General features: G+C 41.4%; 1 protein-coding gene across 1 annotated transcript in view; it reads left to right on the top strand.

Annotated features, from left to right (window-relative positions):
• rgs7bpa (regulator of G protein signaling 7 binding protein a) overlaps window positions 1–23142 on the top strand; it is a 100725-nt gene extending 77583 nt beyond the window's left edge. The window contains exons 4-7 of the mRNA XM_060830366.1: window positions 8512–8662; window positions 8734–8804; window positions 18135–18262; window positions 22998–23142. Of these exons, the coding sequence (XP_060686349.1) occupies window positions 8512–8662; window positions 8734–8804; window positions 18135–18226 (314 nt within the window). The 3' untranslated portion in view covers window positions 18227–18262; window positions 22998–23142. The remainder of the gene's footprint in view (window positions 1–8511; window positions 8663–8733; window positions 8805–18134; window positions 18263–22997) is intronic.
• Window positions 23143–23751: the final 609 nt, after the last annotated feature.

A 23751-nucleotide genomic window follows, 5' to 3' on the forward strand; every position in this document is an offset into this window, starting at 1 on the left:
CTATTTAGATTTGGAAGAGAATGGGCTTATCAGTGATAGGCAACATGGTTTTGTTCAGGAAAGTTCGTGCCTTATCAACTTGATCATTTCCTCAAAGAACTCTATTAAGTTGATAACTGAATGAAGGGCTGTAGATGTCATATACGTGGACTTTAGTAAGGCATTTGATGAGGTTCCCCATTGTAAATTAATGGAGACAGTGAAGCCACATGGTGTGCAGGGTGTTCTAGCCAGGTGGATAAAGAACTGGTTGAGCAACAGGAGGTAGAGAGTAGTAGTTGAAGGGAGTTTCTCGAAATGGAGAAAGGTGACCAGTGGTGTTCCACAGGGATCAGTATTGGGGCCACTGTTGTTTGTGATATACATAAATGATCTGGAAGAGGGCACTGTTGGTCTGATCAGTAATTTTGCAGATGACACAAAGATTGGTGGAGTAGCAGAAAGCATAAGGGACTATCAAAGAATACAAGAGAATATAGATAGATTGGAGAATTGGGTGGAGAAATGGCAGATGGAGTTCAATCCGGGCAAATGCGAGGTGATACATTTTGGAACGTCTAATTCTAGAGCGAACTATACTGTAAACAGAAGAGCCTTAGAAAATTTGATGAGCAGAGAGATCTGGGAGTTCAGGTCCATTGTACCCTGAAGGTGCTGCACAGGTGGATAGAGTGGTCAAGAAGGCATACGCTATGCTTGCCTTCATCGGACAGGGTTTAGAGTATAAGAGCTGGCGGGTCATGTTAAAATTGTACAAAAGTTTGGTTCGGCTGCATTTAGAAGTTCTGGTCAGTTCTGGTCGCCACGTTCCAAAGCGTCCACATCCTTTTGGTAGAGGGTGCAGAGAAGGTTTACAAGGATGTTGCCTGGTATGGAAGGTGCTAGCTATGAAAAGAGGTTGAGTAGTTTAGGATTGTTTTCATTAGAAAAAAGGAGATTGAGGGGTGACCTGATTGAGGTCTACAAAATCATGAAGGGTATAGACAGGGTGGATAGACATAATCTTTTTCCCAAGGTGAGGGATTCAATAATGAGAGGTCAGGTGTTCAAGGTGAAAGGAGAAAAGTTTAAGGGGGATATACATAGATTCCTGAAATGGTGTCTTATAGGCTTCTTGTACAGCTCATATGCACTTAAGATAGCTTCCCTCACCTCCTCATACTCCCCAGATACCTCCTCTGATAGTAATGTAAATACCTCATTAGCTCTACCTACAAGTTTGGTTTGGATCAACAAAACCCACATGGTGAAAGTAAGGCCTGCAGATGCTGGCGATCAGAGTCGAGACTGTATTGCTGGAAAAGCACGGCAGGTCAGGCAGCAATCAAGGAGCAGGAAAATCAACATTGCTGGCCGAAGCCCTTCATCAGGAATCCCTGATGAACGGCTCTGGCCCAAAAGGTCAATTGTCCTGCTCCTCCGATGCTGCCTGACCTGCCGTGCAAAACCCACATGGTCTCTGGCCACTGCACTTGTTCAGCCACTTTTTCAAATGAGATGAAAAAGCTTCCACATCCTTCTTATCAAATTTAGGCAATGCTCGAATATATTTAAACAGTTTTTCACCCGGCTTTTGATGACCAAGGGCTTGCTCATCCTCCCTGTCTTCTTCGTCCTCCCTGTCTTCCTCACTAGGCTGCCTTCAGCTTTCATCTCCAGCCTTTTAAGCTGACTTTCCTTTCTAAGCGTCATTTTCTAAAGTTCAAGCTCTCTCGCTTTTATTCTTCCTCTTCTGCTTTTAAACTGTTTCATTTCTGCTACCCTTTCCTTATCTCTCGCCTATAACTCAAACTGCTTGCCATCTCAACAGATCCTGATGGTAGTTCCAGCAAATTTTAAATGCTGAGCTATTGCTGTAACCATCTCATCTTTCCACACATTAGGAGGTATCTGCAACTCCAGCTTATCTGCCAATTCCCGCAGCTTGGCCTTACCTACTTTTGTAAAACCTCCAAAGTCACTTCTTCCAGCTCCAGAAAACTCTTAGTGACTGAAAGATCCGTTGCTATTCTTGCACTGTTCAACAAACCAAATCAACACCCAGAATAAAGACGGCAACACCTACCACTCACTGCCTCCGAGTCCAAACAATTCGAGTCCCAAATCCCAATTTGGAACTAGATACAAAACCTGCAAAGAGCCCCCATTCTGTTATGGACCAGGCCTGACCCCTCAAAACATTTTCAAGCTGGTAGCCCAGACTGTAATTTTGCTATTTGATCAGGTAAGTTTACAGTGGATATTCCCGGAGTGAATTAGCTGGTCCGACTGCCAAGGTTTAAGAATTTATTTACAAGATTACAGAATGAAACACACAGAATAGAAATTAGAATACCAGATAACTTATCCTATCCAAAAACCTGACAAACGATCTGGACTTAATGATGCTGTTCCAATAAATAATTGCAACAATCCCCATAAACACTCCCTTGGCACAAAAGGTAAAATCAAACAAAGGCTTACAGATTTTAAGTCAGAGATAGAGAGTGTGCCGGGCTGAACTTCACACACGCTGCTACTGAACTAACTCTAACCTAAATGAAGGCTAGCTACACAGCTAGCTGGCCACTCCCTTTTGATTATATTTTTTTTTTAAAGACATAAATGCCTTAGGGTCAACAAAAAGGCCCAAATAAACCTTTCAAACCCAGCCTAGTTGGAGCCTGGCCAATTACCCCTTCTCTGGAAAAAACTCAAAGGCACATTAACTTTGAAAAAAGAATCAGTTTTGTGACAGGCATTCTTTTCTTTGAGGCAGATGGTTTTTGAAGGGATCCTGATAGAGGTGTATAAGATTGTGGGGGGCACAGATAAGGCGGATAGAAAGCAACTGTTCTCCATAGTTCAAAGGTCAATATCCAGGAGGTATAACTTTAAGGTGAAAAGCAGGAGGTTTAGAAGGGAAATGAGGAAAAATCTTTTCATCCAAAGGCTGGTGGGAACCTGGAATGAACCAAATGGGAGAGTAGTTGAGGCAGGAATACTTATAGCCTTTAAATACACTTGGATGAGCAGTTAAATGTCATAAGGCTATAGGCCAAGTACTGGAAAGTGGGACAAGTGTGGTTAGAGTATTTTTTTGTCACTGCAGACTTGATGGGCTCAAGGACCTCTTCTTTAAACTATGATTCTATGACTTCAACCCTATTCAATTAGAATGATCTTTCTTGAGCCACATGGACCCTTGGCTGAGTTCTGTCACTCTTGCAGGTTTTTCTAACTACTCTTGGTTACCAGCATCTCTGTCCCTTTCTCCAGTCTTTCCAGATTCCCTGGACAGGTGTTCTCTTTTTGCTGTACCAGTAAATTTTATCCCCAATAAAGTATCTATCTCTTGTATTGGCATATTTGGGACTGGCCTTTTATTATTAGCCCCACAGCAAGTTCATTCTTCAAGTGACACCATGAGTCCTTTGAGAATCTTGTTTCCCCCACGAGCAAGTTTCTGAGTGTCTCTGAGAAAGCTAATCTCTGTCTCTCTCTCTCTGACTATTTAATGCAACCAGTAGGCACAGTTTCTTTGAATGAGGAGCCCGAGTAAAATACGAGTAGATGGAGTCAAGGGAAAATCTCCACTTGGACTCATACCTGGCATATCAGAAATGGTTGTGTTTGTTGAAGGAGGAGTTCTGCAGGAGTTCTCAGGGCAGTGTTCTTGACCCAACCATCTTCAACTGCTTCAGCAGTGACTTCCCCTCTATCATAAGGTCAGAGTTAGGAATGATTGTTTATGTTTAGCACCATTCACATCCCCTCAGATATCAAAACAGTCCATGCGCAAATCAGCAAGATGTGGACAATATTCTGGTAAAGGCTGAAAATTAGCAAATACCATTTGTGCCACACAAATGTCAGGCAATGACCATCTCCAACAAAATATTCAATTGTGTTGGCATCACTGAATCCCTCATTATAGACAACCTGGGGGTTACTATTGACCTAAAACTCAAATGGACTCACAATATAATTACTACAAGGGCAGATCAAAGGTTAGGAATCCTACAGCAAGCAACTTATCTTCCTACTCACCAATTCCTGTCCACCATCTATAAAGCACAACTTAGGAGTGTGGTGGAATACACCCTAACTGCCTGGATGGGTGCAGCTCCAATAACACTGAGGATGTGAAGTTCTAAATTGGAAAAAGGCCAATTGTGACAGTATTAGGCAAGAACTTTTGAAAGCTGATTGGGGGCAGATGTTTGCAGGTAAAGGGATGGCTAGAAAATGGGAAGCCTTCAGAAATGAGATAACAAGAATCCAGAGAAAGTATATTCCTGTCAGGGTGAAAGGAAAGGCTGGTAGGTATAGGGAATGCTGGATGACTAAAGAATTTGAGGATTTGGTTAAGGAAAAGAAGGAAGCATATGGAAGGTATAGACGGGATACATTGAATGAATCCTTAGAAGAGTATAAAGGAAGTAAGAATATACTTAAGAGGAAAATCAGGAGGACGTAAAGGGGACATGAGATAGCTTTGGCAAATAGAATTAAGGAGAATCCAAAGAGGTTTTACATCAAGGACAAAAGGGTAACTAGGGAGAGAATAGGGCCCCTCAAAGATCAGCAAGGCGGCCTTTGTGTGTAGCTGCAGAAAATGGAGGAGATACTAAATGAGTATTTTGCATCAGTATTTACTGTGGAAGAGGATATCAAAGATATAGACTGTAGGGAAATAGATGGTGACATGTTGTGGTTCTGATCGCCGAGCTGGGAGATTTTGTTGCAAACATTTCGTCCCCTTTCTAGGTGACATCCTCAGTGCTTGGGAGCCTCCTGTGAAGCGCTTCTGTGCTGATTCCTCCGGCATTCCTCCGGTAACATCTTGCGAAATGTCCATATTACAGAGGAGGAAGTGCTGGATGTCTCGAAATGTATAAAAGTGGATAAATCCCCAGGACCTGATCAGGTGTACCCTAGAACTCTGGGAAGCTAGAGAAGTGATTACATGGCCTCTTGCTGAGATATTTATATCATCGATAGTCACAGGTGAGGTGCTGGAAAACTGGAGGCTGGCTAACGTGGTGCCACTGTTTAAGAAGGGTGGTAAGGACAAGCCAGGGAACTATAGACCAGTGAGCCTGACCGTCGGTGGTGAGCAAGTTGTTGGAGGGAATCCTGAGGGACAGGATGCACATGTATTTGGAGAAGCAAGGACTGATTAGGGATAGTCAACATGGCTTTGTGCGTGGGAAATCATGTCTCTCACAAACTTGATTGAGTTTTTTGAAGAAGGAGCAAAGAAGATTGATGAGGGCAGAGCGATAGATGTGATCTATCTGGACTTCAGTAAGGCGTTTAACGAGGTTCCCATGGGAGACTGATTAGCAAGGTTAGATCTCATGGAATAAAGGGAGAACTAGCTATTTGGATACAGAACTGGCTCAAATAGAAGACAGAGGGTGGTGGTGGAGGGTTGTTTTTCAGACTGAAAGCCTGTGACCAGTGGAATGAGACAAGGATCGGTGCTGGGTCCTCTACTTTTTGTCATTTACATAAATGATTTGGATATGAGCATAAGAGATACAGTTAGTAAGTTTGCAGATGACACCAAAATTGGAGGTGTAGTGGACAGTGAAGAGGGTTACTTCAGATTACAACAGGATCTTGACCAGATGGGCCAATGGGCTGAGAAGTGGCAGATGGAATTTAATTCAGATAAATGCGAGGTGCTGCAGTTTGGGAAAGCAAATTTTAGCAGGACTTATGTACTTAATGGTAAGGTCCTAGGGAGTGTTGCTGAACAAAGAGCCCTTGGAGTGCAGGTTCATAGCTCCTTGAAAGTGGAGTTGCAGGTGGATAGGATAGTGAAGAAGGCGTTTGGTTTGCTTTCCTTTATTGGTCAGAGTATTGAGTACAGGAGTTGGGAAGTCATGTTGCAGCTGTACAGGACATTGGTTAGGCCACTTTTGGAGTATTATGTGCAATTCTGGTCTCCTTCCTATCAGAAAGATGTTGTGAAACTTGAAAGGGTTCAGAAAAGATTTACAAGGATATTGCCAGGGTTGGAGGATTTGAGCTATAGGGAGAAGCTGAACAGGCTGGGGCTGTTTTCCCTGGAGCATTGGAGGCTGAGAGGTGACCTTATAGAGGTTTACAAAATTATGAGGGGCATGGATAGGGTAAATAGGCAAGGTCTTTTCCCTGGGGTCAGGAAGTCCAGAACTAGAGGGCATAGGTTTAGGGTGAGAGGGGAAAGATATAAAAGAGACCTAAGGGCAACTTTTTCATGCAGAGGCTTGTACATGTATGGAATGAGCTGCCAGAGGAAGTGGTGGAGGCTGGCACAGTTGCAACATTTAAGAGGCATTTGGATGGGTATATGAATAGGAAGGGTTTGGAGGGATAGGGGCTGGGTGCTGGCAGGTGGGACTAGATTGGGTTGGGATATCTGGTCGGCATGGACGGGTTGGACCAAAGGGTCTGTTTTCATGCTGTACATCTCTATGACTCTATGCAGGACAAAACAGCCCACTTAATTGGCACCACATTCACAAATATCCATTCCCTGCAACATCAATGCTCAGTAGCAGCAATGTTTACCATTTACAAGATGCACTGCAGAGATTTTCCAAGGCTTAGACATTATCTTCCAAACCCATGCCCACTTCCATCTAGAAGGATAAGGATAGCGACTACATAGCTGCAAATTCCTCCCAAGCCACATGCCATACTCACTTGGAAATGTATTGCTGTTACTTCAGTGATGTGGGTCAAAATTCTGGAATTTCCTTCCTAACAACATTTTGGATCTACCTGCAGCATGTGGAGTGTAATGTGTAAAAAAAGGCAGCTCACCACCATCTTCTTGAAGGCAATGAGGGATATGATATGCAATAAATGCTGACCCAGTCTGCAATGCACACACCCCATGAATTTCTTTTCAAGTTGTTATCCCTCAGATAATGCAACCGGTATCAACATACCCGGACAATATTCAGGCTTAGCTTGAAAAGTCGTAAGTAACATTCGTGCCATAGAATTGCTAAACAAATGACCACCTTAAGCAAAAAAAATCTAATCACCTCCCATTGATATTGATTGGCATTGTTATTGCTGATTTCCCTCACTATCAACATCCTAATTGGTTATCATTGACCAGGTATTGACAACCTGGCATATAAATACAGTGGCTGAAAGAATAGATCAACAACGAGGTATTCTGTTGTGTAACTGACCTCCTGTCTCCCAATGCATATTCACCATCCACAAGGCACAAATACTGTAATTTGATCATCTAGAATCAGTGTGGAAGGGCTATTTGACCCATCAAGTCCACACCAACCTTCCAAAGAGCATCCCACCCTTACCTACCCCCTACCCATCCTATCCTTGTAATCCTGCATTTTCCCATGGCTAATGCAACTAGCTTGCATATCCCTGGACGCTATGGGCAATTTAGCATGGCCAATCTACTTAACCTGCACATCTTTGGACAGTGGGAGAAAATTGGAGAACCCAATTGGATTTCAATGGGTAAAAAAAGCAGCTCACCACCACCTTCTTGAAGACAATGAGGGACATGATATGCAATAAATGCTGACCCGGTCTGCAATGCACACATCCACAACCTACACGGCACAGGGAGAATATACAAACTCCACACTATCACCCAAGGCCAGAACCAAACCAAGGTCCCTGGCATTGTAAGACAGCAGTGCTAATTACTGAGCCATTTTGCTGCACCAATACTCCCCATGTTCCTAAATGAATTCAATTCCAACACTTAAGAAGCACAGTACCATCCAGAATAAAGCAGCCTGCTAGATTTGCTGATCATCCAGTACCTTCAACATACATTCCCTTCACCACCATTTCAAAGAAGTGTGTCAATCAGTTGTGTCATCCAGAAACTCATTCAATTTTCCTTCAATTTAGAACCTATGACCACTACCACCTAGAAGCACCAGGGAACAGGACAGCAGATGCAGTCTAGCCCTCTCCATGAACTGGGTGCATGTCTTCAAATGCACAATGTCCTTCCTGCAGAATTACAATTATTGTTGCTGGTGCAACTCAAGGTGCTGCATTGAAGTGAAAAAATGTCAGAGATGTGTCATGAAGGTTGCTAGAGGCTGACACATATCAGATACCAATGTCTGTTGACCTGTGTGTGGGGCCAGTACCCTCGGAGCATGTTCTTAAATACTGGTGCTCAGTGTCTTGTTGAAGGTTGATTAGAGCATGTTGGTATAACTTGTTCTTGAGTTGGTAGGAATGAAAATTGAGTATTGATGAGACAGCTTCGGCTGTCAACAAGCTGTGTAACAAACAATAATCCCCTTTAACTGGTAACTCTCTGCTGCCTAGGATGAAACTTCCCACATGGCTTATGAAAAGGATAAAGGATGGCATGCGTTGCTGCCGATGTCAAGATGAACCTCACCAGTTTTTTCATCCAGTTCTACCAAATACCCCACCAAAGTCCACATTGCTCAAATTCTTGTAAGATTCTGTCCAGTCGCTATCAGCTATGATTATTGAAGTTGTTTCTTTCTCTGAATTTTGAAGGGACAGACTCCTTGATGGCTCCCAAATTAATAGACAGCAAACAGGAAGAGAGTTCTCAAGCTCCAATTTTAGAAGATCCACCAATTTCACCTCTCCAAGATCTTCAGCCATATTCTTGGCATGTTTCCACAGATATTGAAAATACTGAAAGGTTAGTAAACGTCGCCACAAGGATTGTGTTGTTCCATTTCTTTTATAAGTTATATATTTTGCTTTTCACAGAGACATACGAGAAATGAAAAATCTTCTAAGCAAACTCAGGGAGACTATGCCTTTACCACTAAAGAACCAAGGCAAGTATCAATCTTTATTCATCCTGTTTAAGACACATGTTTTGCATGCCTTAAAATTAGTTGTTTGGTGAATGAACAATGATACTTATAGTTTTTGTGCCACAGTGTGGATTAGGTAAAGAAAGAATAAAACAGCAGATTCCCTGTTTTCATATGGAGAGGGGCAGCCTGATTTGCAACATAGCTAATAACTGCTTAATGTAAATAGCAGCCATAATGGAGAGTCTGGCTCTTAAAGTGAACAGTTTAAATTTCTCTCAAAGAATTCTTTCTCAATTTAATTGGAAAACATAAGGGCCAAATTTCATTTAAATTTACAGTTATTCATTGCTATTGTCCCCAAGAATGAAAATGGGACTAGCAAAAATAAAAATCTTGAACACAAATTATCCAGATGCAGATTTTCTTAAACATATATATAACAGTAGTATGACAAATAGAAATATTACTTTTTCTCTTAATTGGGATTGAATTGATGTTCTTGGCAGTTCGCAAAATATGCCTGTATTTTACATTGGATAACATATGGAAATTGTTGAAACATTTAAACCAATGATTATTGTAAAACAACAATAACATATTTCCAGCAGTGTAGAAAATTAGCCAGCTATATTCTGCATAAAGCAAGATAAATCCAATCTGGCCAAATTCCATCTCATCAGTCTGCACTCAACCATCAGCAAAGTGATGGAAGGGGTCATCACAGTGCTAGCAAGTGGCACTTGCTCAGCAATAACCTGCTCACTGATGCTCAGTATGGGTCCCACCAGGGCCACTCACCCCCTGACCTCATTATAGCCTTGGGACAAATGTGCACAAAACAGCTGAACTCAAGAGGTGAGCCTAGAATATCTGCCTTTGAAATCAAGCCGGTATTTGACTAAGTATGGCATCAACGAGCCCTGGCAATCTGGAATCAATGACAGTAATGTGAAAACTCTCCATGATTGAGGTCATACCTTTCACAAAGGAAAATGTGTGGTTGTTTGAAATCTATCGTCACAGCTCCAAAACATTCAACCGCTTCACCAGTGACTTACCATCCGTCATTAGGTTGGATGTGGGAATGCTAACTAATGGTTTCACAATGTTCAGCACCATTCATGTTTATCAGATACTGAAGCAATCTGTGCCCACATGCAGCAAGACCTAGACAACTTTCAAGCTTGGCTTATTCAGTAGCAAGTAATATCTGTGCCATGCAAGTGTTGGGCATTGGTCATTTCCCACTAAGAAAAATTGAGCCACCTCCACTTAACGATCATGGAATAGGACAGCATTCCGCCCATTTAGTTTCTGGTAACTTTCTGGAAGAACCCTCTTTTGGTTTAGCATCCATGCTGTTCTTCCATATTTTCTCATTTAAACATTAAACCAATTCCATTTTGAAACCAGTTATTTGAGCCTGTTTTCACCCTTTCAGATAATAAATTCTAAAGGGCAACCATTCATTACATCAAAAAACTTGTTTCTTTTGTTAATAATCTTAAATCTGTGCATTCTTGCTATCATTTAGCATTTAGAAACAGTGTCTCCTAATTTAATCTTTTTCAACCATTCATGATATTTTTTAAAAATCCTCTGACCATCTCTTTTCTTTGGAAACAATCTGGATTTCTCCTTTCTACCCATATGACTATAATCCCTCATCTCTTAAATCATTCCACAAAATTTCCTCTGTATCTTCTCTAAAGCTTTCACATCCTTCCTAAGGTGTCGTTTTCACATTGCAAATAATACTGCAGCAAACTAATGTAATGGATAGGTTTGGCTTAACCTTCTGGCTTTTGCATTCTACTCCTCTGCTCGTAAAGTGTAGGATGCCATGTGTTTTATTAATAGCTTTGTTTATCTGTCCTGCCTCTTCAAAGATTCTACACAAACAACCAAGGTCTTTTGCACTCTTTCTATATTGAATTTAACGGCTTCATTCCAATAATTTGTCTCTTGATGTCGATCAATAGGTTCATCACTATGTACTAAGTTTCCAAATTCCACGTCATCTGTAGATTTGGAATTATATTCTGTACCTCAGTCTAAGTCATTAATATATATTAAAAACAAGAGCCAACGAAACAATGTTGTGTGACAGTCACCTGAGGACAGGAGATGGCCACTGGAGTGCACTTGAAGATGCAGACAAACTAATTCTGTTGACCATGACTGTAGAGAGATATCCAAATGATAAGCCATCTCTGAGAATCTCTATACTCATGCAGCCCTGAAAATTTAAAGGTCTTTATTTTTAGCCAGGGCCTGTTTAGAGCAATGGTGAGGGATGCTAGAGTGATACAGCAAGATGTTATTAGTGTGATGGAATGCTCTTCGTTTGTCTGGGTGTCTGCAACCTGGACAACATTCAAGAAACATTCTGTGAGGAAGGCATATGGTGTACTGGGCTTTATTGGTAGAGGAATTGAGTTCCGGAGTCCTGAGGTCATGTTGCAACTGTATAAGACTCTGGTGCGGCCTCATCTGGAGTATTGTGTGCAGTTTTGGTCGCCATACTATAGGAAGGATGTGGAGGCATTGGAACGAGTGCAGAGGAGGTTTACCAGGATGTTGCCTGGAATGGTAGGAAAATCTTATGAGGAAAGGCTGAGGCACTTGGGGCTGTTCTCATTGGAGAAGAGAAGGTTTAGGGGAGATTTGATAGAGGTGTATAAGATGATTAGGGGTTTAGATAGGGTCGACACTGAGAACCTTTTACCGCTAATGGAGTCAGGTGTTACTAGGGGACACAGCTTTAAATTAAGGGGTGGTAGGTATAGGACAGATGTTAGGGGTAGATTCTTTACACAGCGGGTTGTGAGTTCATGGAATGCCCTGCCAGTAGCAGTGGTGAACTCTCCTTCTTTATGGTCATTTAAGCGGGCATTGGATAGGCATTTGGAAGTTATTGGGCTAGTGTAGGTTAGGTAGGATTCGGTCGGCGCAACATCGAGGGCCGAAGGGCCTGTACTGCGCTGTATCTTTCTATGTTCTATGTTCTATAAACCTTACCCATTCAGAACAAAGCAGTTCATTTCATTAAAAGCACATGCACTGCCTTAAACATTCACTTCTTTCCATCACTGATGTCCTCAGATATACCATCCACAAGATGTACGTGCAGTAACTCACCAAGACTTCTTCTAATCCACATTCCCTCCTATGCAGAAGCAGAAAGGTAGCGGACTAACTGAATTCTATTTCTCTGAGATAAAACCCAAAATTCCGTTATCTTTTCTGATTGTGCTTTCTATCCTGGTGCCCTAGCCTTGAGATCCAACATATGGATACCTTCAATCCTTTTGGCCTTTCGTAGATTTCAGTCTCCCCTCAATTTCTCAGTGTAATCTTATCTTTCCAGAACAACATGATGTGTAAGGTCAACTATGATGAGGCAACATTGGAGCCCTTTGAGATGTGTTCTATTTGCTATTTTCAATTATCTTCAAGTCTTCTGTAAAATGTAGGAGAAAGTAAGGACTGCTGTTGCTGGGGAGTCATTGTCAAAAAGTGTGGCGTTGGAAAAACAAGTCAGGTCTCCTTGGATGTCACCTGACTTGCTGTGCTTTTCCAGTGCCACACTTTCAACTCATCTATAGAGTGTCTATTTATTCATCAGAACTGAACAGATACCTATTTAACCCTTCCATTTGAGACAATAATGTAACCAGTTCATCAGAGAATTGCTTTACACTGATGATGCCACATCTAACTCTCTTCATAATATTATAAGAGTCCATTTATCATTTCAACATTTTGAAAACTCTTCCAGATCTTGTTGTTGTGTAATCTTCTGAAAGTGTGGATTCGGAAGGATGTTGTGAAACTTGAAAGGGTTCAGAAAAGATTTACAAGGATAGGGAGCTATAGGGAGAGGTTGAATAAGCTGGGGCTGTTTTCCCTGGAGCGTCTGAGGTTTATAAAATCATGAGGGACATGGATAGGATAAATAGTCAAACTCTCTTCTCTGGGGTGGGGGAGTCCAGAATTAGAGGGCATGGGTTTATGATGAGAGGGGAAAGTTTTAAAAGAGACCTAAGGGACAACTTTTTCACGTGTATGGAATGAGCTGCTAGAGGAAGTGATGGAGGCTAGGTGATTGCAACATTAAAAGGCATCTGGATGGGTATCTGAATAGGTAGGATTTGGAGGGTTATGGGCCGGGTGTTGGTAGGTGGGACTAGATTGGGTTGGGATATCTGGTCGGCATAGATGAGTCGACCAAAAAGTCTGTTTCCATGCTGTACATCTCTATGACTGTATGACATCTTTGGCTATTCTTAGTCTGCATTCACGTTATCAGTATGTTGATTGGTGTCCTATTGTTGCATCGCACAGTTCATCATCTGTGTGTGTTCTTTTCTGTTCTCTGTATTCATTTGGCATATTGTATGCTTCCCTTCGCTGGATTCTGTTCCACCTTCAGCGATGCTCATTCGATGTTGTGACATCATTAGACCTGTATTCACAGTGCATGTTTTAAACCTTTACGGTAACCATTTTCCCATTGTGGAGTGCATGACTTTTTGGTGAGGAATTCACATAGTTACATCTGTTTGGCACACTCATCCCTAAAAGGTCTGTGCTGCAGTGTGGCCCATTGAAAGGTATGATTTCTTCAGGTGACCTAAACTGACAGAATATGGCACTCATTACATCTGCCATAGTCATGCTTGAAGTGGTCTTCACCAAACTGACAATTTGGAGAAATAGTCAGTGGCTAAAATGAAGTAATCTGCATTCTTGGTAAATATATTAATAGTGATTTTTGACTAAGATACTGACCGTATCTTGTGTGGATGTGGAGATACTGTGTGTTCCTGTGTCTTCTGTCTTCTCACATCCTCACTAACATTTCAAAATCACAATTAACCTCTGGCCAATAGACCATATCATGTGTTAGTATCTCATCTGCTCTGTGCTCTACAAACAGGATGGTCTTCACCTGAACCAGAGGGATACCAATATCCTGGAGGGGGTGGTGGGGGGGCGGTGGGGTGGTGGTATTTGCCAGTGCTCTTCAGGAGGTTTTAAACTAATATAGCAGGGGGATGGAAAACTGATTTGTAATTCCAGTGTACAGGAGGTTGAGGGTAGTGAGGGATAGGTTTACAAGGTCACAAGAGGGTACCAGCAATCAGGATGTTGGTTTGAAATGTATGTACTTCAATGTCAGGAGCATTTGGAATGAGTTGGGTGAATTTGCAGCATGTGTTGGTACCTGGGATTTCGATGTTGTGGCCATTTCAGAGACATGGCTGGAGGAGGGCCAGGAATGGTTATTGCAGATTCCAGGATTTAGATGTTTCAGCAAGAACACAGAAGCTGGTAAAAGAGGTGGGGTATGCCATTGTTAATCAAGAGTAGTATTATAACAGCTAGAGACGTTTGAGGACTCATCCATTGAGGTAGTTTGGGCTGAGGTTAGAAACAGGAAAGGAGAGGTCACCCTGTTAGGGGTTTCATATCAGCCTCCGAATTGTTCCAGGGATGTAGAGGAAAGAATAGCAAAGATGATTTATAGGAGTGAGAGTAACAGGGTAGTTGTTATGGAAGTCTTTAACTTCCCCAATATTGACTGGGAATACTTGAGTTCAAGTAGTTTAAATGGGTCAGTTTTTGTTCAATGTGTGCAGGAGGAGTGTGTTCTGACATTCCTGATGAAGGGCTTTTGCCCAAAACATCGATTTTCCTGCTCCTCAGATGCTGCCTGACCTGCTGTCCTTATCCAGCACCACACTCTTGACTCTAATCTCCAGCATCTGCAGCCCTCACTTTCGCACAGTATGTAAACAGGTCAACAAGGGGCGATGCCATATTTGATTTGGTACTAGGGAATTAACCCGTCCAGGAGTTAGATTTGGAGGCAGGTGAGCACCTTGGCGAAAGTGATTGTAATTCAGTTATGTTTAAAACAGCAATGGGCAGCGATAGATATATACCACAGGGAAAAAGGTATAACTGGGGGAAAGTCAATTATGATGCGATTAGGCAAGATGTAGGATATATACGATAGGGAGGGAAACTGCAGGGGATGGACACTCTTGAAATGTGGAGCTTATTCAAGGAACAGCTACTGTGGGCCCTTGTAAGTACATACCTATCAGGCAGGGAGATAGCTGTTGAGACAGGGAGCCATGGTTTACTAAAGAAGTTGAAGCTTTTGTCAAGAGGAAGAAGAAGGCTGATGTGAGGATGAGGCGTGAAGGCTCAGTTGAGGGCATGAGAGTTATAAGTTAGCTAGAAAAGATCTAAAGAGAGGGCTAAGAAGAGAAGGGGACATGAAAAGTTGTTGACGGATAGGATCAAGGAAAACCCCAAGGTCTTCTTTAGGTATATCAGGAATAAAAGAATGACTAGAGTAAGATTAAGACCAATCAAAGATAGTAGTGGAAAGTTGTGTGTGGAATCTGAGGACATAGGGGAAGTGTTTAAGGAATACTTCTTGTCAGTATTCACGTTCGAAAAGGGCAATGTTAGTGAGAATATGGAGATACTGGCTACAAGGTTAGATGGGATTGAGGTTGACAAAGAGGAGGTATTAGTAATTTTGGAAGATCTGAAAATAGGTAAGATGCCAGGGCTGGATGGGATTGATCCTCAGATTCTCTGGGAAGCCAGGGAAGAGATTTCCGAACCTATGGCTTTGATCTTTGTCATCATTGTCGACAGGAGTAGTACCAGAGACTGAAGGATAGCAAATGGTGTTCCCTTGTTTAAGAAGGGGAGTCAGGACAACCCTGGTAATTATAGGCCAGTGAGCCATACTTTGGTTGTGGGTAAGGTGTTGAAAAATTTGAAAAGAGATAGGATTTATAATCATCTGGAGAAGAATAATTTGATTCGGGATAGTCAACACGGTTTTGTGAAGGGTAGGCTCTGCCTCACTAACCCTATTGAGTTCTTCTAGAAGGTGACAAAACAGGTGGATGAAGGTAAGGCGGTTGATATGCTGTATGTGGACTTCAGTAAGGCATTGATAAGGTTCCACTCGGTAGGCTATTGCACAAAATAAGGAGTTTTGAGATTGAAGGTGACTTACCGGTTTGGATCAGAAATTGGCAAGCTGAATGAAGACAGAGGGTGGTGGTTAATGGGAAATGTTCATCCTGGAGCTCAATTATCAGTGGTGTGCCACAACAATCTGTTTTGGGGCCAACGCTGCTTGTCATTTTGATAAATGATCTGGATGTGGGCATAGAAGGATGAGTTAGTAAATTTGCAGATGACACTAAGATAGGCAGAGTTGTGGATAGCGCGGAAGAATGTTGGGGTTACAGAGAGACATAGATATGATGCAGAGCTGGGCTGAGAAGTAGCAAATGGAGTTTAGTGCGGAAAAGTGTGAGGTAGTTCACTTCGGAAGAAGTAACAGGAATGCAGAGTACTGGGCTAATGGTAAAATTCTTGCTAGTGTAGGTGCACAGAGAGATCTCGGTGTCCTAGTGCGTAAATCCCTGAAAGTTGCCATTCCAGTTGACAGCGGTTGTTAAGAAGGCATATGGTATGTTGGTGTTTATTGGTAGAAGGATTGTGTTTCAGAGCCATGAGGTCATGATTCAGCAGTACAAGACACTTATAAGGCCATACCTCGAGTGTTGCATGCAGTTCTGGTTACCGCGTTATAGGGAGGATGTGGAAGCTTTGGAAAGGGTGCAGAGGATATTTACTAGGATGTTGCGTGGTATGGAAGGAAGGTCTTATGAGGAAAGGCTGAGGGAACTGAGGCTGTTTTTGTTGGAGAGAAGAAGTTTGAGAGGTGACTTAATTGAGACATATAAGATAATCAAAGCGTTAGATAGGGTGGACAGTGAGAGCCTTTTACCTCGGACGGTGAAGGCTAACACGAGGGGACATAGCATTAAGTTGAGGGGTGATAGATTTAGGACAGATATCGGGGGTAGTTTATTTAGTCAGAGAATTGTAGGGCCGTGGAACAGCCTGCCTGCAACAGTAGTAGACTCGCCTACGTTAAGGGCGTTAATATGGGCATTGGACATACACTATTCCATTATCATAAATATGTAGGTTAGACGAGCATCAGATTAATTTCACAGGTTGGGATAACGTCAAGGGCCGAAGGGCCTATACTGTGCTGTTATGTTCTATGTTCGATATCCATTTGTTCTTGCTGTATTTGAAACGATATGTCCTGGTGAAGAACTTTGGGCATAAGCAAATTTTTCCTGTGAAGATAACAACTCACAAAATCCTGAGCTCATCCCAGTAAGTTAATTTAGCAGTTGAGCTCTAGTGACTGGTAGATTTTCTTCAGAATTCAGACTGCTTAGATATTTACGCTAGCTCCCATGTTAGTCGTGGTTTGAGTGTGCATTTTCCAGCTTTCTTTGCACAAATGATGTTGACTGTGGCAAAAGCTTTTAGTTGATTGACTTTATCTATACAATGTGCTACATTCACAGAACGGTAAACCTTTCTTTCTCTGGTTTGGAAATTGTTCCACACTGACTCTTGACTCAGATCTGTCTTGAATTTTGTGTATCAACTTATGAAGGTCTCTGGCACATCTCTTGCAGCTGTTGTCATATTTCTGCATCTGTCTTCTGTTTATTGTCTCCTGTAGATTCTGGCTGCACTGCATGGCAGATCCAGTGTCCTTTTTTTAACCACATGCATTTGTGATGAGTACAGCAGTCATACTTGCTGCACAGCTTGTGTGTTTCTTGTATCCTTGCCACAGAGTCAATTCTGCCTCTGCATCCAATGTTTCCAAGTGTTGTTGTCAGTCTACAATGTGTTTGTATTTTCTCCCATATGCAAATAGTGGAACCAATGCTGTCACCATTTTATCTTCAAAAGGTTTTTTTTGGAATGCTTTGACAGTGTTAATGCAATCATAAACTCCTTTGCATCTGCTTTATATACACTTTCATGGGAAGCAATTAAAACATCATTCTATTAAAGGTGTTTTATAAATGTGTCATATTGTTGTCATATTTCAGTTAATTGTATTTCTTTGTAGTCCATGTTAAGATGAATTAATTCTATGTATTTTGTTTCCAATTGCTTTAATTACAGCAATCTTTATATGAACTGATTAATACATTGTGTATTCCTGACGGATTTATATGGAATGGTTGTGATCTCTTCCTGGTGCTTGTTGAGAACAGTTCTCAGTTTGCTGGGGTGTGCAGTGGAAGCTATTTGCTTTTCAGCATTCTCATCTGCAAGCACAAATAAACTAATAATGGATGGGAACTTTGCCAGTGAATTAAAAATAAACTGAGTATTGCTTAAGTTTTTTTAACAATCAGAATTAATATCTGTGAATAGTAAAAATGACAAGATTGAAAGACCAGTTCTCTTTTTCCTGGACAGATGATAGCAGCCTCCTCAATCTGACTCCATATCCACTAGTGAGGAGGAGGAAACGAAGATTCTTTGGACTTTGCTGCCTTGTATCAAGTTAAAGGATAACTAACACGAGACTGAGAGGAAATGTCATTGTGGGTATTAAGTTCTTTGGAATAAATGTGTTGGCAAGAAGATATTTTCCCCCTCGTTCCTCCTGTTTACTGTAAATATCAGTTTTATTTTTGCTGTACAGGATGGCCAATTTTTGTAGTTTTATTTTTCTCTGAAGAATTTTTTTGAAAATTGGTGCCCATGTACCCATGGATTCCACAGCAGTGTTATGCTTGAAATATATTTTAAACTGACTTTCACAAGCTAAACTTTTAAAAGATTATTTTTTTGTAAATAATAAAGGGATGTATATTAAATACAAGCTCCTCTTGTAGCTTGATGTGAACATGTGAATTAATAAATGAAACATCACTGCCTAATTGGAATGAAATGGCAAAAATGTTGTTTTAATCCCATCCTGAAGCAAAAAGCCTGTAGGCTAAATCTGCAAAAGTGAAAAATAAGACAGCTGTTCACAGGGAAACATAGTTACAAATGCATTGTTCACTCAAGCCATGTCTCCTAACTTATTCCATTTAGTCTTCCAAATAATCAATGCAATAGAACCTCTGTTGCCTACTGTCCCCCTTCAGTGGATGAAAACTTGCAAGATATTTAGTAGCCCTCATGATTATCTGATTAAGTGACCGGAGGAATGTGAATGTATTTGGGGATTGAACAGACAGGTGGCAGATGAAATTATATCTGGAAAAATGCAAGTGCTTTTCATGACAACAAATGTTTGGAAGGATCTATTATTTAAATAGAAAGAAGAACGTGGAGCATGGCAGAGATCAGGGCATTCTTATCAAATTAGGTATAGAAATGGTCAATATTGAGTAAATAATGAAGTAATCCTACCATTGTAGATATCTTTGCCTGAATTATAGTTCTAATTGCCAAAATATTTTTTTTTTAAATTACAGATGTTGAAAAAATAGATATGTGGGAAACGAAAATGAGTGAGGAGATATAGGAATTGGCCAGTGTTGAGCGATTATGGAATTTAGGCATGTTCTAATTGGAAAGTAGAAGGTTGAAAACTGATATAATTGATGGTTTTAAGTGGACGTATAGACAATAAAAAGTTCATTCACAAACAAAAACAGAAATTCTGAAGAAGTGTCACTAGACTCAAAATGTTAACTCTGTTTTTCTCTCCAGCTGAGTTTCTCCAGAATTCCCCGTTTTTGTTTCAGATTTCCAGCATCCAGACTTCTTTGTTTTATATTAAAAAGTTCATTCACTAAAAGAGTTGAACTAGAGAACACAGCCTGTATAGCAAGAAACTAACTTGCAGAGCAGTGGATTTTCCCAACGTAGCTTCCTTTTCAGCCAATAGGATCAGGAACTTGTATGTAGACCTGGGTTCACTTTGGTCCAATCTTCTAGAAGACATTCAATTAACAGTCCTCCCGCATTCTTCCTTCACTATTCAATTGAGAAAGGTGAGTGGAATGTCAAATCAATTACATGAAAGGTAGAGAATACTTGCTAGTCACCTGAAAACCTGCACGAACACTGCACTCAGACAAGGAAGAAGGTTTCTTTCAGCAAGAAATTTATCAAAAGATGGATGCCATTCATGGAACAGCTGCACAGATAACCAGTGACAACCTCCTGAAGCTCGTAGTAGTGACAGAACAAAGACAGATTTGTTTTTGAACTACAGGAGAAGGAGGGTAACAGCATTTCCAAGGGGCCTTATTGGAGTTAATTGAAGAGGTCAGCAGCCAAGGTGGGATCACTGACACCTGGGTACAGTGCAGGAAATCCTTCAATACTCTCTTTTGATCTGCAATTATTGGCTGGCAGTCATAACTTACTCTCTGACTACATTAGCAAGTCTCTGCACAAAAAGACAGCATTTTAGAGGAATGTCTCACCTGATCCCTCCAAATGAGCATTCATGCACACAGGACATACAGGCAGACTTAAGTGTTGATCGTGTACTGCCTATCCAAATGTGAAGTTCTTGTGACTTTTACACGTCATGTTTTTAACATTCCTGTTTGATCCATTACAAAAGAAGAAAGCAATTAACAGGTGGGAGAGGAGTCAAACCATGCTTTGGGTAGGCTTCCTGACCATCATGATATTGATGCAAGAGAGGGTGACAGATTGTCAAGGTAATAGCAGCCCAGGCTGATGTAAGGTGGAAATGAAGATGGATGGGAGAAAAAATGAAAGCTTCACTTGTATGCCGTGCTGTTGCAACTCAGCTTGTCCTCGGTGATGCCTTTTTCTGTGTAAATGAACATTTAAAGCACAGGACCGTGAGATAGGGTGAAACCACTGGTTCATAAGTATTTCACTCGTTCTGTTTCCTGCAGCAACAATGCCAAAGCCACATCAGCAATGACATGAGGAGGTATTGTAGATCTCAGTGGAAGAACCCCACTCTGAAAATGCACCATCCCTTGAGTCAAGCACACCCTCCATCAGTGCAGATGCACTCACCTACTTTCTGAATATAGTTGATAGCACAGGATGAGCTGCATATCACATTGCAAGCAACAGCTGAGGGAGGCAATAACAATTGTGAGCAGTCCCATTCAGAGGTATAAGGACAGCTTCAGCTCCACAGATGCTGAACCTCAGGTATCATCAACAAAACTGATGCTGGTGGAAGAGTACAGGATATAGCTATTTATCAAGAGTTCCCTGAGGGAGTGTGGAATCTGGCTTAGGAGATAGTGATGTCCATTCCATGAGTACAGCATGACTTATGCATATGAACTCATTACTTCATTGATCAAGTTGTTTTCTTCATGGAGAGCTGCATATGACAGGTCAATGAAACAAAAGAACTATTATCGCCACATTATACCTTCACCCTTGAGTAGTATTGGTCACTGTTTACAGTTATGGCTCAGGCTTGCATCAAAACACATCCAAGTGCTGCACCCTCTGGTGAGAAGGGAAGTGCAGATAGATCTGAAAAGGTACAGAGAGAGCATGATGATAACAGTAGAGACTATACTTGAAGGGCAATTCCCCTCTTCCCCACTCTGTAGAAACACATCTGCTTTTGACTAAGGCTGACCTACATAGATGTAGGTGTACAGTGTTTCAGAACCCAGAAGGTGTGCGCCATGGTCATCTTATTCATTGGAGTAGAGACACAATAGAGCAATGGCTACAGCAGAGGTACATAGAAGAGAAGGCAGAAAGTTTGAGTTGCACAATGTGGTTCACTTGACGGCATTATTTTCTTTGACTGTCACATGTTTTTATTGTACCGAAAGTGTCAACACTGGTGAAATGCACATTGACTGGGTAAAGTGGCTTGGAAGTGAAACTCATGATTATGGTGGTTTGTAGTGTTGCATTAGGAGGAGCTTAGGATTGCTTTGATCAAAAAGATCTTAAAGTTGCCATGCACTTTGTAAACATCCACAGCCACTGCCTAAAGGATCTAAAAAGATAGCAGTCTAGGAATTGCCACAAAGGTGAATCTTAGCTAGATGAGGAAGCCAACTCAGGCTTCCCTGGTAGGTTGCTCAATGGCACAGATCCAGCAGTGTCATTATCTTCTCAGACAGCTGATCATTTTCATGTTCCCCACTTCCAAAGATAGAGCGCTCATCAACAATACCAGGTTCACTCATTCTGTTTTGCGAAGGTGCTAATTGGAGGGTATCCCCATGCTGGTCAAGGCATCACAACTATTTTTTTGAGCAAACAAATGGTATGCTCATTTATTATATTGGTTTTCAAATAGCTATGTTTGTATCGCTCATAGAGGTCTGTGATGAGGTGCTACATTGGTGACATTAGCCATGTCTTCAACATATTCTTCTTGGGTCAACAGAAGCCATTAACGGATGCTGACCCGTGTCCTGAACAGTGAAGCACTGACACTGCCGTAAAAGAATGAAATCATAGATCCTTTCATGGTAGTCACATATCAGTTGCATTTAGGGAGTGAAACCCCTTCCAACTGGCTTGATTGGCAGTCTGTTGTTGGCCATATGGGTGCAGACTGTCACATCCGGTGCCAAGGGAGTCCTGAATTGGAGATTAAACTGACTATCCTTTGGGCCTAACCTGCACATTAATTTGGAACACGATAAAGCCACTGCCTTTGCGTTCAAAATACCTGTTCCCTGAGTGATGAACTGTGAATAGCAGATTACAGGATCCAATAGATGTCAGCAGTCATTGTGGAATGATCCTGCCACAACAACATTCATCACTACAGTCACCACTTTCACCGCCATGGGGAATGGGTGTTCACCCTCTCATTTTGCTTAAAGGTCCTTCTCCAAAAGGGTGCACAGATCTGTGACTAACTTCTGCAATGGGTGCAGTCTTCAGAAACACTGTGCTCAAGGAAGGATAGGATGCTCACCCTCTATCTTTGGGGCCTGTGTTCACTCTCCTGGCTGCCAGTCTTACCCTCAGCATCACAGAGCTACATGTGGCTGCTGAGCTTGCTGCAGCTTCTGCTCCTTTTCCAGTAATGTCCCAACAACCTCTGACTGCTGAATGGCTCACAGTCAACCTCCTCCTCAGTTAACTGCAGAGTAAGGGGTTCCCATTTCATTGTGGGACCTGAAATACTGAAAGGTTCTTACCCAATACAAAGTTACAATTAAACAGATGTTGATAATCCTAAATAAAGATCACGGACCTGAAATTTTAAGTTCATGTTCATCTCCATGGATGCTGTTTGAACTGCTGATATTTCCAGCATTTCTGTTTTAATATTTTAATATCCGCAGTATTTCATTTTTGTAATAGTGTTTTAATACACTGCTATTTCTCTTACAGGAATGCCTATCTTGAAGAAGTTCTACTCATCTTTCCAATGGGATTTCCGTTTGTCTCTCTTGCTGTATTAATTTTCATTGTTTTCCTGTATTTAGTCAGGGATTTAGAAACCTCCTCTTTCACAACCACACCCACTTCATAGTAATTGTCCCAAGTTTCAATTTCTTCCATGTAGATTCTAACTGAAATTCCACTCTTTGTTTTTCACATCTATCTAGGATTGTAAATTTTTCCTAGACATTTACCATTCCTTAAATCACATTCTAAAGATTGACTTTGAATATCGTGCACTATAACATGGACAATCTTGATCTGTTTCTTAAGCAGAACCTGAGTTCTAATGAAAGATCACGGATATGAAAGATTAACTGTTTTTCCCTTTACGGATACTGCCTGAGATGCTGTGTATTTCCAGCATTTCCTGTTTCTATTTGGATCTTTATCTTCCCTGACTTGGCAGATTTTACTCTCAGAAAACTCAGCAATATTTTCCCCTTTAACATTTTTTAGTTGCAGCAATGTCACCTGTTCTTTTATTGATAAATCTCTTTCTAAAGTTGACCTCAACCCTGATGTTTCTCTCCTTTCAAAACATTGATTAGTTGTCTGTAGTTTCAAGCCTCAATGATTTCCTGTTGCTCTCATCTCCTCTGGGTTGCTGGCCTGCTGACACTGAAGGGGTCCTGTGTGCGGCTCATAAGGAGCCATTACTTCCAGTAAATGGCTCTTGGTTTCCTTCCCACAGCTGACACAA

This window comes from Hemiscyllium ocellatum, chromosome 1, assembly GCF_020745735.1.
Source record: "Hemiscyllium ocellatum isolate sHemOce1 chromosome 1, sHemOce1.pat.X.cur, whole genome shotgun sequence".
Lineage (NCBI taxonomy): Eukaryota > Metazoa > Chordata > Chondrichthyes > Orectolobiformes > Hemiscylliidae > Hemiscyllium > Hemiscyllium ocellatum.